The sequence below is a fragment of the Notothenia rossii genome (genome assembly GCF_949606895.1).
Source record: "Notothenia rossii genome assembly, chromosome: 7".
Taxonomy (NCBI): Eukaryota; Metazoa; Chordata; class Actinopteri; order Perciformes; family Nototheniidae; genus Notothenia; species Notothenia rossii.
This window is the reverse complement of record NC_136905.1, coordinates 33,730,269-33,745,411: the sequence shown is the minus strand read 5'-3', so window position 1 is coordinate 33,745,411 and position 15,143 is coordinate 33,730,269. Positions and strand designations below refer to the sequence as shown.

Genomic DNA, 15,143 nt, shown 5'->3' with positions numbered 1-15,143 from the left:
ACATACTTCTGAACGGTGTGACTGGGATTCTTGTGCCCCCTACATCAAGTCAAATGTGAACATTGTCCCTAAGGAATCTTTGCCCTGAGTTCCTTCTGATGGAAGAGTGTGGCAATGGCAATGTCAATGGGGGGTGTGTGTGTGTGTGTGTGTGTGTGTGTGTGTGTGTGTGTGTGTGTGTGTGTGTGTGTGTGTGTGTGTGTGTGTGTGTGTGTAATGGTACACCAACTCATATCTTATTTATGCTCTGCGCCGGCTCCCCTGGCTCAGAGGGTAAACGGACTGCATCTATACAGCACTTTTCTAGTCTACAAGTCACAAGTCAGCATTTAACATTTCACACACATTCATGCAGAGGCAGAAACTGCATGAATGTACCAGTATGCACCACAATCGTTGTTTTAGTCCTGGAAGCCATCTTTTTTTAAAGGGGGAACACGCATACTCAGTAATCCTTATGTGAGGTTTTGAAGTAGGCAGGGTCTAATATGTGATTTGTCAGGTTATGTACGACATATTGGAAGGCGATGAAGTTAAATACCAACAGGTGTATCATTAATATGTATGTTTTGAAGGTGCAGTATTTTTGCAGACAAAGTAATTATTTTATATAATTAATTGATCATTTTTTATATTGTTTAATATCCATTAAATACATCCGTATGGGAAAAAGAAAGAAATCAAGAAAATAAATACACAAGTGGCTAAATGACGTCAGGGGAAACCATGAGAACGAAAAAAGAGGAAAAAAACAGAGAGGAGCAGATGAATTGGCAGGAGTACAAAGTACAAAGCTTTCCTATAACAGTGATGAGCAGTGTGACACCGGTGACACAAGTGATGAGCAGGGGCATCTGTGTTTTCTGTCACTTCTATTGAGCTGTGCAAATGGTTGCTGGGGAAATAAGGACAAACTGTCTCCATCTGCCTGTGCCCGACTTCAAATATTAAAACAATTATATCCATCAGATTTAAAAATGTATATTAATCATTTTCAGTGGCGGCTGTTGGAAAATATTTTTGGTGGGGCTATGGAAATGGTGACAAAAACATGTGTGTGTGTGTGTGTGTGTGTGTGTGTGTGTGTGTGTGTGTGTGTGTGTGTGTGTGTGTGTGTGTGTGTGTGTGTGTGTGTGTGTGTGTGTGTGTGTGTGTGTGTGTGTGTGTGTGTGTGTGTGTGTGTGTGTCAGTCATACTTGCCAACCCTCCCGATTTTCGCGGGAGACTCCCGCATTTCTCCCGATTTCTGACAAAATCAGATTTACTCACGACTGTTTCCACTCGGACTTTAATACAGCTACACCATTGTTTGGTTTCCATGGTAGCGCGTCTCTTTAGCAGCGCGCGCAACTCAAAGTCTGAGAGGGTGAGGCAGATGAAAACTGAACAAGAATCGACAACTCGACCCTCTGATCACTCCTTTCCTGTAAAATACAGGTCCAGCCCACACATATGCTCCATGGTGCCACAGGCATTGCCCTTACAACTACAATAAGCATGCAAATGTTAATCTACAGCTCGGTTATGGCTAGAAAGGATCCGTCTAGTGTAAATATGACGTCACGTTCTCGTTGTAACTCTCGTTGTAATCGGAGCGGCTTGGAAACACATCTACAGCAGTAACATGATGCAACATACACATTAATGCAGCAGCAATATTAATAGAGAAACATCAGACATAATAGTAAAACACTGCAAGGGAACATTTTATTGCACCAGGAGCTATCTTGGGACTTTTACTGCGACAACGTTGACTTGCCTGTGAATAAAAAATAAACCATAGTGTTGGTGATCTACAGTGTTGTCATTCTTCTTTGAACACCAGCAAGATCGCTAACACCCTATTTCAACAATCACACTCCCTGTAATTGACATAATTAATAGATAGTTTAGCTTCTCATCATCAGTTGCTGTGGCCCACTGATGTTAACGATCGTAACTGAAAGGCTGCCTGCCAAACGTAAACATTCAGCCATGTGACATTCAGCCAAACTCTCGCGAGAGTTTTACACAAGACGGATCCTTTCTAGCCATAACCCTACAGCTCCGGCGATCCACTAGTACCGGAGTCTACCTGACGCAGCCATCCCCGACTGTAGCGTCACCTTGGATACGACTCTAAATAACTCACAGACACACAGGCCAGGGCGCTGAAAGGGCGCCCTTTGAGCATCAGATCTGACGACGCTGATTGGCTAAGATTATGTTTCGGCGGCATAGTTTACAGATAGCAACAGTCAGCTTGTTGGCTGCAGCTGCTCTGGCGGAGGGCTCCTTTCTACCGCCCGGACTAGAGAGGGTAATGATACACGCTGCGGCCAGGCAGGAAACATTTGACTTATCAGTAACTTTAGACATCGTAAAACAATTTTAAACGACATTTTATTGTAGATTATACATTTTACTGATACCAACTATATAATATTTACCTTGTTCTTTAAAAATAAAAATAAAAGATATATATTTTTTGGAAATATTTTTTTTTATTTATTTTTTCTTTTTAATGACAATCAAACATGTGAGAAGAGGGGGGGCGGCGCCCCTAGCGCCCCTATGGGCCGGCCGCCACTGATAATTTTTCTATGTGACATTAGGTGGTAGCTCTGAGCGGCACGCTGCTTCCGGTTACGTTTTATATCTTGGTTACTTAAATGTGGGGTATGTAATTCACTTCAGAAACACTTTTTGTTATATTCCATGGAATGCTCTTAACATCCCGATAGCAATGAATATATTAAATGCTTTGACAATAAATACATAAAACAAATTCATCTGTGGAAGCCGTGGCTCTGTAAAAAGTATGACCAATCATTTTAGCCGGCCCGGCTAAAATAACTGTATGGCCTACTTGCCTGTCAGCCTTCCATCTGTGCACAAACTTATCTCGAGCCCTCATTGGTCATGTGCGCGTTGGAGGAGGGGCTCTGTAAGGAAGTCTGAAAGAAGGGGCAGATTTTTTTCTGTTGCGTACTTTCAAATTCTAGCGCACTCGAGCTGTTTTCTCCATTCTTACCTACCTTTAATAAAATCACATTGTTCCGTTATCTTATCGATATATATTTGTTCTTGTATTTATTTGCATTTGATGTCGAGGTCATCCAAAAGTAACAGGAAGTAATCAGGTTGCATTACTTTTATATTTTGATGCTCAGATTAGGTTACTGAATACATCTTATTACAAGTAACTATTGTAGCAGAATACATTTTTAAAGTCACCTCTCCCAACCCTGGTTGCAAATCATTATGTCTGTTGTAATGTGCTATACTGTATGCTAATATAATAAATAATAAAGGTATTTTAAAAAATGATGTAAACATATTGAAGCAGTATAGGGAGTTATTTAATAAACCTGAAAAGGCCTATCATAGGGGAACTTTAACCCCTGTCCTATACTGATAGTTTGCATTTTATTGTTTGGGGTTCATCTTTCTGTCCACAAATATAAGTAATACAAGTAATAATTACATTTGAAAATGGTTCTTATTATGACCTTGTTTCTGTGTGAAGTGATCACCTGTAATGTGAGTCATATTGGTGTTTCATCATGAGGGTTTTATCTGTGTGAGGCAGAAGCTCTAACAAGAACTTTACACACCCCGATCCCCCACAGCCAACTTAACCTTTTAACATGGATCAAAGAGGGGCAAAGAAAAACTACAGGGAGACTCAAGTCTTTTCAAAGCACTGATGTGTGTGTAAGCAACAGAGACAGAGAGAGGCGAGGGGATTGATGAGACGAGGAGGCAGAGAGTCAATGAGGCAGTCCCCGACTTCAAACACACACACCTCACAGCATGGTGTTTCTGTGAACATCCAGAAACCCACGAGACAGACCAAGCTCTCTTCTGAAGGGGTGACGCTGAATACAAAGCTCACTGAAGTAACCCACCTGGAACGTATACATATACTGTAGGCCATTGCTACCAAAAAAGGTTTAGGCTTCACTTGTACTGATGAGCTGCTCAGAAGAAGAGGGAGGTATGGGAGGAAGGAGAAAAACTGCAGGTTTGCCTTTTCTAATATATTTTTTCTCAAACTATATAATGTGCTAATTCAAGTAAGTAACCAAAGTTTGTTTTTGGTTTGTTTCTGTTTCTTTCAGAGGCAAACATCGGGCGCTTTCCAGCCCCTCTTGCAAAACATTAGACTGTTGCCCGGAATGATCTCACAATTACTATTATTTCCCAGACTGTCGGCCATTTTTGTTCTTAAGAGCCCCGCCTCCGATACTGTATCCAGTTCTATTTATGGCCTACACATTTGTGCTAATATTGGTGTTTTTCTTGCAAATAAGATCTTCTGGGAGAGTGGACATCCCATCCATTTTGAATGTGGCACCACATTACTCAACGTTGAATTCAGCTTCACCTGGGCCTCGCTGCTCATTCGCAGCCTCTCCTTCTTCAGTCAACTTCCGGGAATCGCGGTAGGGTGACTGGCAGTTTAAGTCACCCTGGCATATTCTGGGCATCCTCTAGCACAGGTGTCGCTCTTTTGCTGTCAATCAAGGCATTGTATCTACATCCTGTCAACAGCTGGGACATTGGTCATCATCTGCCTACACCAAACCCCAAGGAAGAGCTCCAGTCGTTGAATCACATTTCTGTAGTGGTCAATGGTGTTGCTAGAACTTCCGTGTCAGTCTGTGACGTCATTGGGCTTAGAAAGACTATTCCTATCAACTTACTTTGGGAGAGACGTCTGTCAATCAGTTTATAATGTTTTTTGAGGTCCATCAAATTCCATCAACAGGTCCTAAAAGTCGCAAAATGCGCTCAAAGCTGAATCTAGAGTTTTTTTCCTTTTCCATTCATTTGACTTAGCTGAAGATCCTGGAAAGATCTGGGTATTTTTGTTCTTGAGAGTCAGGCCATTTTGGCTTCATGCACCAGTGAGCAACTTTCATCTGAATGAACAGAGCCCTGCCTCGGACACTGTATCCAGTTCTCTTTAAACTTCCATGGACTACACATTTGTGCCAATATTGGTGTTTGAAAACCTCCTGAGAAATATTGCATAAAATGAGTCGTGGTGTTCTGCATAATGGTTGTCAATATAATCATTATTGACTATTTTTGGTCCAGTCTAATCTTCTGTCATTATTCAAAATGTTCTAGTAATAGCAGACCTTGTCATTAGTGTTCCTGCAATTGTTAATTAGTCTTTGGCCTACCATAGCATTGTCACATCGTCTTTTGTTATAGCATATATTTATCACTCATGTTCTACGTGACCTTTGGCATCATTAATTGGCACTTTTATTGGTTGTCACACAATCATTTATATAAAAAAAAAATGTGTTAGTCTTCTGACCATCATTTACGGTTTTTTCTGTACGCTCCTCACTACACTTTCATTTTGTGTATACTGACACATACTCATTGGGAACTCATGCATTGTTCAAAATTCTCACAATGTTCTTTCGACATTGGAAACGTGTCTGCGACAGTCAAATATTTGTAAGTCATTCGGTGTAGGGCTGGAAAACTTTTTACTATTTGACTTATACAAGAACAGTATTTTTGATCATGTGCATTTCGGCCTCTTATGTATCAATGATCTAGGGTTAAGGATTTATGCAATTGTTTTTTGTTAGAAACTGGTTAAATAAAACAGATACTGTAAGAAATAAGATTCTTTATTTAATCACAGTTACTGAAAAAGAAACTCTAGCTATCTGCTAATGTAGAAAACAGAAAAGTGTACTCTCATTTCACCGAGCACATACATATGCTGTGTGCACTGAGGGGACACAGGGGCTAACGCTAATCCAACTAACAGTACAAACACATACATATATCAAAACATCACATCCTGCACACACAAAAATGGCTCAAAAATAATTTTAAACGTGCATCTGCAGCTGAAAACTCAGAAAAATATATAAATTAATCAAAATCTGAAAATGCAGATTTAGGTAAAGGAAATTATCTTCAGCCAGCAATCAAACATGACAAATGTACTATTTAGAAGTCCAAAATAAGTACATGACATAGCCCTAACAATGGCAGATTACAAACAAAGCTGGTGGCAGTGTTTCGTTGAACTTGTGGCATTCCATAAACCGTCTCTTGCTACAGCTAACACATACTAACACTTCCAATTCAACACCTTTTTGCAGTCTAGCTACCAACACTTCATGAGAAGAATGAAATAACAACTACAAGAGCCACCTTTGGATGTCTGCTGTTTTTATCTAAAATGTAGTACTTTCCATAACAGCTAGGAAACCTTTGAGGAAAGCAAACAGACATTTAGTATTGTAATTAGAATGTCAGTAAAACCCCACGCAGCAACATACCTTAACTGTTTTGATAAAAAAAATCTGTATTTATAGCCTGGTGATATGGATTTTCTCTCAAAAGAAACTATAACACTGTTGTAATTAATTCCAATTAGTAAAGGGGCCCTATCATGCTCATTGTCAGGTTCATATTAGTATTTAGTGTCTCTACTGGGACATGTCTCCATGCTTTAATGTTCAAAAAGCTCTTTATTTTTCTCATACTGCCTGTGCTGCAGCACCTCTTTTCACCCTCTGTCTGAAACCAGACTGTTGTGATTAGTCAACCATTTAGAGATGTCCTGCCCCTTAGCACAATGTACTGGAGCGCTAGCCAATAGAATCGTGAGTGTTACATAGTGTGGTCACTATGTTACGGAACAAAGGAGTCCAATGGAGGCGTTTCAGGCAGAGTGTGTGGGAGAGAAACTCCCTCTGAAGGGAAAACAGGGGTTAGAGCCTTTGCAGAACATTTACATGCACAAAAACCTAGAGAAACACACTGAAGGAAAAATCCAAAAAGCATGATAGGGTTTCTTTAAAGAAAGCCACTTTTTGCACATCATTTGTTCAGTAGAATTAACTTCAATATGTGTGGCATAATACTTTGGAAAGAACAAAACGTGTGTGCTATTGTAACATTTAAAAATATAGTGTAGTTAAAGAACGGGAGCTTTCCTCACAAAAGGCTCCTTACAATTACACAGGGTCAAAACATTATTAACTTTTGTTGAGCTTTGATTTTTGTTAAAACACACAATCCTTCACAATATCTTTAGATACCAGGTTGAAAACTGTATGTATCTTAGCAAGTGTGAGCAATCTAGAACATGTCATATGGCCTGAACGATGTTGAATGTTGCTTTGGTTTCGGCTAGGTTCTGCAAATAATGGTGTAAGCAATCAAACAACTGGTAGGTACACTAAGCCACACAGGCATCACACACACAGTAGACATTGGACAAGTCAGAAAACATAACAACATCTTGCTATTCTAAAACCTTCCTCGCTCTCTAGAGAAAAGCTCTATTGCATACTGTAAAAAGGTAAAGAACCAGTGTTTTGACGAATACTGAAAAACATGTTCTATATTATTTGCACATAAATAAATCTGCTCATTTGACTTCTGTTATGTTTAGTATTGACATGGTTTTTCTTTCTTTCACTGGTACAGAAAATATACTTTTATGAACGGCTGTTGCCATAGAGTTGTGACCCTGTGGTTCAAGTCTTCTTGTTGCCTGTGCTGGCCAGGGAAACATTACTGTTCAGCAGCCTGGTCTAGGATATGCCATTTCACTTTTGCCAACCCCCACTGGACAATGTTCAAATTTGACTGTGTGGCACAAGCATGACTCAACCTATAAACTAAACAGCAACACATCGACAATGTGTTTGTACTAGGTCCTACACATAAGAACATCTGCAAAGGGGCCCAGGAGGTTCTTGTTGAAGATACACCTGACCCACACCAGGTAGGTGGTGAAGGGCTTGATGTTCTCTGAAAATGTGTAGTTCTGCTGCGGAAGGATGTAAGGCATGTAGGTGTTCTCTCCCTGCTCCTGGATCCACACCTCGTACTTCAACTCTCTCACTTTCAGGTATTTCAGATTCCACGGGATCTGCCAGGAGACTGTGAGTTTAGCCTCATTAGTGGTTTGTACCGAGGTCTGACACTGGGGTTCTCTGACCCGGCCCGGATGAACTGTGCTGGCCGGTTTGGATCTTCTCACACTGGGCTTCGTCTTCATTCCCTCTTTAAGGACTTCCAGGAAGGAAGGGATGTCCACCAAGGTGTCCTGGTAGATCCGGAAGAGCCACTCCGGGTTGCGACAGCACAGATGCCTGGGCACATCTTTGCTCGCCAGGATTCGCTCTTGCTCCTCCTTCTCCAAGTGAGTAATGCCCCCTTGATCCCAAGGTTTATCTGGGTGGGTGATGGTGTTCTCCTCCTTGGTGTTCCTCCAAGAGACATAGTGAAGATCCATGCCTGGAAGGGTGGCAAGGGTTTTATATGGGGTGTACTGTTCAGGGTTAACAGCAAAAGGGAACAACTCCACCACAACAGCTCCTCTAGGGAGGAAGAGTGAGGTGATTAGCTGAGCTCCATGCATACTGATTAACATTGAAGCCCCACTGATCACCTGGACGGTACTGGGGAAGGACTGTTCATCTAGGGATACTGTGACCACTCTCATCTGGAACTCCTGGGCCAGCGCCATGATCAGCTCCGCCTCGTTCAGTATCAGTCGTGTTGTTGAACGACTAAACAGTACAATGTATTCATCCTTTCTCCCTTTCTCATCTTCAGAACTCCCTCCATCTTTTTCCATTTCCTCTAACCTTGTGATGTTCATTTTGTCCATCAGAACCCTCGCGAACTGCCGGATCTCATTTCCTGACACCAACATGTTAGCTTTGGGCCCCTGCGGCTGAACAAACCCGTACTGGTACCAGGTGGTCATCTTGGACAAGCCCACGTAGGATTTAGTGAAACACATGAGCTTGCCAAAGTTCTTGAGCTGTTCTTTGAGCAGTGGCTGCTTGCTGCTTAGAAGTCGGTAGAGGTCAAAATGCGGGCCTTCACCCCAGCCTTCCATAAAAACCAAACGCGCCTCATCATCTAAGTCTGAGTACTGCATCATAGTGTAGAAGGCAGGGATCAGGTCATCGTGAAACACATGCATTAGGTTATCTGGATTGAATCTGTTTAAAATAAGTGTCACATCCGGTACGAACACCGGTTTAGGCATAAACTTTAAAGCAGCAGCTGGGAGCTCTAAGAAGTTGAAGTACTGGGTGTTGTGATCCTCCACTGAGGACAAGTCCAGAAGGGCCGGCTGGAAGCGCCTGGAGCCCAGGTTTGGCAACATGACAGAGGAATTGGAGTGGAAGAACACAAACTCCTCCGCCTCAGAGCAGTAGCAGAGGTAGTCAAAGCGGCAGATGCGGTCGGTGTGCATCTTTCCGGTGCAGACCATGCGGGTGCCGTGTTCCTGAAGAGCCTGAAGGGCAACATGGTAGTCGATGTGGGCCTGCGAGACCTCCTGGGACTGCTGGGTCATGTGCAGCTCTTCCTCAAGCAGGGCGGCGTGCTCACTCAGCTTGGAATACTTCCAAAGAAGAGCTGCGACTACAGAGACCAGCAACCCGTTAAGGAGTGCACCAATGCTCATCTTGCAGCCTGCCACTGAAGCCCGCATCACTGCTGCTGCACACCCACCTCACCACTCCAACTGGCCCCGGACCTCAGAGGGAAGTGACGAGACATCCGCCAACAGACGACAACTTAGGAAAGGAAGAAAAGAAGGCAGAAGACGGTGGAGCAGGGGTTAACCATTGGGGAAAAACGATAGTATAGGTGAGGAGAAAGCTAGGAAGGAAAAATAAGAAAGAACGTAAAGTTAGGATTAATATTCTTAAAGTCAAACAAAAATTCATGATTAAGGAAAATAATCACGTGATTATCAGTGCAGGAGAAACAAAATATTTAAATAATAAACAATAGCAAGCCAATGATGCTGCAGTGCTCTTTATGTAAGCGACACCCCATAGTGATTTATGAGAGCAGATTTCCGCCCACGACTTAGGGAATAGAGGTTGTTAGCTTTGGCAGACAAATTAGACAGTTTCCTAACCTTACCCTGTCACCTTTCCTGAAAATGTCATGACCAGTTGCGAGGAGGCACAGAGAGAAGAACCAGAGTATTTCTCTACTCATCTGCATACTGAGAGAACAAGTGAGTCATTGAGGGACACTAAATCAGACCAAGAGTTAACGGAGAGCAGCTGCCTGCAAACCCAGAACAACTAGCATGCTACAAACCCATCTGATGGCTAGTTGTTAACTTATTAGTATTCATTTATTACTTACTTTATACTATTCCCACAGACATGCCAATCAACTGCTTTCCATCTCTCTGGGGTCACTTTCCAACTCTTAGGGCTCTGACTTTTTCCTTTTACTCACCTTTATTGTGTACACTTTTTAGAATGTGTGGGAGAGAAACTCCCTCTGGAGGGAACTTTTCGATGTTTGCCTTTGCAGACCATTTACATGCACAAAAACGTATTGAATACAGGGGAAAAACCCCAAAACATACTAGGGCCTCTTAGTCTTTAATCATTTATTTTAGCATCCTTTTCTTTTTACATCATAAGATAGGCTTTTATTGATCCCGGTAGGGAAGTACACGTGTTATAGCAGCAAAGGAATAAGAGGGAAACAAAGAGAACACATGAGAATACACAATACTTTAACACGAATAATGTCATACTGGGATTATGGATTCAAACTCTTGTATGTGTAAACCTACTTGGCAACAAACCACGTTCTGATATCTGATGTTGCTTAGTTGTCAAGTTCTCTCCATTTCTCTTTCCTCTGCTGTGTTTGTTTTGCATGCTGCTTTTGTTCTGCAGGAGCAGAGCAGAATCCCTGGACTATTTTTAACATCCCAACAAGTACAATATGTCACAAGCAACAGGATCACTCTCTGTGAAGACACTCAGGTGCCTCAGTGAATGCACATGGGCATGCACACATGAAATGCACAGTGTTTCCCATAAATTTATTTGTGGCGGGCCGCCACAAATAAATATCGTCTGCCACAAATGGATCTCATAAAAAACAAAACAATAATAATAATAATTATTTTTATTTTTTTGGTGGTGGTGAGGTGGGCTGATGATCGGAAGGTTGCGAGTTCAAATCCCGCCTGGAACACCACTACTAGTGTGCCCTTGAGTAAGGCCCTCAGTTACTCCAGGGAGAATGTCCCTGTAATTGGTCATTGTAAGTTGCTTTGGAATAAGGCGTCTGCTAAATGCCTAAATTATAAATTATATTTTTGGGAGAATAAACCCCACAGATCCTCAACTCCGGTGTGTCACTCATTAACAACGCAACAAGAGCAACAAGAACCTTGTCTACAGTAGCCATGAACTTGCATGTATTTTCGTGTGGGCCACCCGAATAGGTTAAGGGGCCTTTGGCTTTTCTTGCCGGGTGAATCAAATTCTGTGGGAAACACTGATGCAGCACTACTCGGCTGCTGCAGAGAACAAAGGACAATGTCACACTGAAAAGACACAAAATACAGCTTAAAATACATGAAGAGCTGTCAAGAGATGCCCACACCAAGGGCAACTGGAAACAGAACAATACGAGCATCGACTTAGAAAAGTTCAAAATGACGATGCTGCTCAGTTTCGGGCTGACCAGAGCACATTCATCTTTACAAGCAGGTAGTCTTGAGGATCTGTATCATCTATTGTCAAAGCAGCTGCAAGACAGCAAATATAACCGTCTACAACTGAGCCGCGAGCTGTTCAGAAACGCTTCACTGAGCACTCACTGACACCGCTCTCTGTAGTTATTTAAAGTGACCTTGCAGACAGGGAGCTTTGTATTTCATCAGCAGCGTGAAGTAGCGAGCCAAGACACAGCCCAAGAAGAGAAATGGTCAGAGCAGTTCCAAATACAGCATAAAAACATGTTCACTATGTTGACTTTCAGAGCAATGCCAACACTGGGTAATGGTCTCATATCCATATTATATTGTGTGCGCTCTTAAGTACTCGTGTCTAGATGTCTCCAGTGTAACAATTCCATCCTTTGTCATCATCAAATAATGATGGACACAATCTGAAGGCCATCTGTAATTTTGAAGGATTAGAACACCAACAGAGGGGATCTTTCTTGACTTTAACTAATTCAGTTCAGCCGTCAGAGCACCATTAAATGGCCCAAGGCATCGGTACTACTACTGGCTGAGAGATTTGCAATCGCTAAATCCTATTTCATGTACACATTTACTGACATATGCTGTCTGAGCTTGCTCATTGGCTCTCCACTCGGAACTGAATGTATCAGTCACTTGTAATAGCAGCTGTTGTTGACAATGAAGAGTTAATAAGTGACCCTCCTTACAGACTGGTGTTTGATCTAATAATGTCATTACTCCACATAGTCCTAACCGACCGACTGGAGTGGGCAAATTGAATTAAGCAGCATTTAAAATAAAATGAGTTAATACAAATGTTACCAACATGTGTGATAAACGTTTTTTCACAAAGCTCCTATAATATAGAAAATGTTTTTTGGGTCAGTGTTTACCTTATAGATTAATTGTGATTGAGATCCCTAATTTCCATCTTGTAAATATTTAATTGACTTCCCCTACTAAACACAAAATGTCTATAAACATAGACATGTCTGCGTGGTCCCACGTCCCTAAAACAAGAGGTGGACAGGGACAGATACTGGCATTAATGTCACACAAATCCTGAACACTACGGATAGATATTAGTATGATTACACAATTACACTGTAGCTGCTTGAGCTAACGTTAGCTTAACATCCTGACAAGACGAGCTGCTTCAGAATCTCTGAGCTTTTCACAGGTAATAGGCCTAAAACAAGGTTATTATGAGTTTCAATTAGAAACGGAAGATGAAAAAGAAAATCTTCACTAAAATGTTCTTTAATGAACAAAAATAAAAGTGAAACTTGGCCACTGACACATGTTATAATTACTTTGACACACTTGTTAGTTCAGTGAGGTATGAGGAGGTTCATTGATAACCACTATGAATTACCAGAACATAGTAACTGTCAAATGTACGGGTACATTTGGACAGAAAGAAGAAACTTGAATCCTTAGACCAAAAGCTTGAAACCATCATTACTTTCAAATATCACTCTAAATAATAATTCATATCAGATAGATCATTCAACAACTTACATGAATTTTGAAAATGGAGAAACAGCAGCTTTTGGCTAGACCCTAAACTAGATTTAAAGGTAAAGTGCAAACTCGTATTTTCCTGCACAGAGCTGCCTGTCAGTTTTGTGAAAAGCAAAGAATGTCTTTCAATCAGAGCAGAAATGCAGTTAAAAGAGACAGAATAAAGGGGAGGGCTACGAGTCTGCAAACCAAGACCCTGAAGAACGTCTCCTCTCACACAGAGGAAAGGGAAGGGAAAACTAAAAATAATGTACTAAAGAAATATGATGTCTGTGATGAGATTACAGCAAATACTTTGTAAAGTGAGCCGGTGCAGCTAATCAATATGCTGAATCCTGCGTATCAGAAACAGCCAGATACAGATGCAAATCAGCTTCAAATCGCCAGATACAGATGCAAATCAGTTCAAATCGCTTTTAAATGTTGGGGTCAACGACTACATTTGAATGAAGGGGCAATATTTGCTGAATATATTGTACTTTTAGAATATTGCATTGTGTTTTCCATAACTCTTCTTGTATTATTCAGAGAGCCTTCAGAACATATGAAATAGCTTCTGGTCTTGGAGTTGATGGACCATAAATACCACTCAGGCAGCGTTGTGTTATTTTCATTTTCACAGCACACACTGAAAGACTTTCAGATGTGCGCTGAACATGACATGTTACTGATGTAATATACACGAAGGACTCAGATGCATTGTTTACAGCCAAGATCACAGAACACATAGGAAGTGCTATTATGAAATTGATGATCAGAAAATCACACTAAAGAATATGATCTTTTCTCAAAAAATATTATATTCATAATGTTTGCCTCCAATCAACACTAGATAGCTTTAACAGCTATACTGTAGCCCCAAAACACATTGTAAGATAGATAGATAGATAGAAACCCATCTAAAATATATAGGCTGACTGAACACAGATTCTTCTGATCTGAGATGTATAGACTCATTCATTTTCTTAACCATTCATTTATTAAGTACATTTTTATATTATATACATAGGTTTTGATATTAACCGCAGAAGTCAAAGCAAATATACATGTATTACATAATGAATGTGTTAGCATATGCTAAACTATAACTGAACGTGCTCTGGAAGCTTCACAGCTGGAAAGGCAGAGCCCCGGCTAAAAGCAGACACACACACACATAAGCGCACACACACACACACACACACACACACACACACACACACACACACACACACACACACACACACACACACACACACACACACACACACACACACACACACACACACACACACACACACAGGTTACACAGGTCCTTACCTCGGGCTATGCTGCAGAGACACACACAGATAGAGTGTCAGGAGACAGCAGCGTGTCCCCTCACTCGGTGCTCTGTGCTGGTGCTTACAGGCTCCTGAAGCTTCTGAGCTAGCCTACTGAAGCTACTGACGCTATTGAAGCTAGCCTACTGAAGCTAGCTGTCACAGAGAGAGGCAGCAGATGCCTGGATACTGCCGAGAAAATCCCGCGGTCAGGTCTCGCGATGACACTCCGAGGGTGCCACTGATAATGCATGTTGTGCATATTCATCATGAAAAAGAAACGTAGCAATACCACACTACAGTTGTAGCCTAAGAAAACGTGTTTCTTTCACCAGCTAAAGCGGGTTGTGTGTTCTGAAGACGTTTATTTAAGTACTCTTAAATGCAGAGATCAATCAATTAATCAAATAATGTGACTAAAATGTGTGCCTAGACTGTTATAAATCCATCTATGATCTACCGTTTGCAATACATTGAGGGCCAAGTTCAAATAAAAATATATTGAAAAATATTAGATACTAATCATGTTATGCAAAAAGTGATTAAGGAAAAACAGCTTTTGTGAGAAATACATTGAGAAACATGTCTTATTCCTCTCACTAGATGTCACTAGACGCTTTTTTGGGGGGAAACCAAGCTGGCTACACTGTCCTTCAATTATCACTTGCACACAAATGTATGGTATGTAGGCCTAGAAATTGCGGAATAAAACCAAAATACTTAAGGAGGGTTTTCACATCACCTGCTTCAATAATAGGGTATTTGGGCGAAGTATTACACGTATTGCTTATCTCAAAACACATTAATAA

The 15,143-nt window shown here is 41.3% G+C and overlaps 1 protein-coding gene across 2 annotated transcripts; it reads right to left on the bottom strand.

Annotated features, from left to right (window-relative positions):
* Positions 1–5,623: 5,623 nt before the first annotated feature.
* On the bottom strand, positions 5,624–14,536 carry pomgnt2 (protein O-linked mannose N-acetylglucosaminyltransferase 2 (beta 1,4-)). 2 transcript variants are annotated; one of them, XM_079640602.1, is made up of 2 exons: positions 14,333–14,536; positions 5,624–9,657 (listed from the first exon to the last, which is right to left on the bottom strand). In XM_079640602.1, the coding sequence occupies exon 2, from the start codon at positions 9,485–9,487 to the stop codon at positions 7,685–7,687; it is 1,803 nt and encodes a 600-aa protein (XP_079496728.1). In that variant the 5' UTR covers positions 9,488–9,657; positions 14,333–14,536; the 3' UTR covers positions 5,624–7,684. The 2 variants fall into 2 exon arrangements, with proteins under 2 accessions (XP_079496728.1, XP_079496727.1); XM_079640601.1 differs by having other exon boundaries at positions 5,624–9,572.
* Positions 14,537–15,143: the final 607 nt, after the last annotated feature.

What these genes read in the sequence shown, in the direction of transcription:
- pomgnt2 (XM_079640602.1), bottom strand. Translation starts at nt 9,487, where the DNA reads ATGCGGGCTTCAGTGGCAGGCTGCAAGATGAGCATTGGTGCACTCCTT.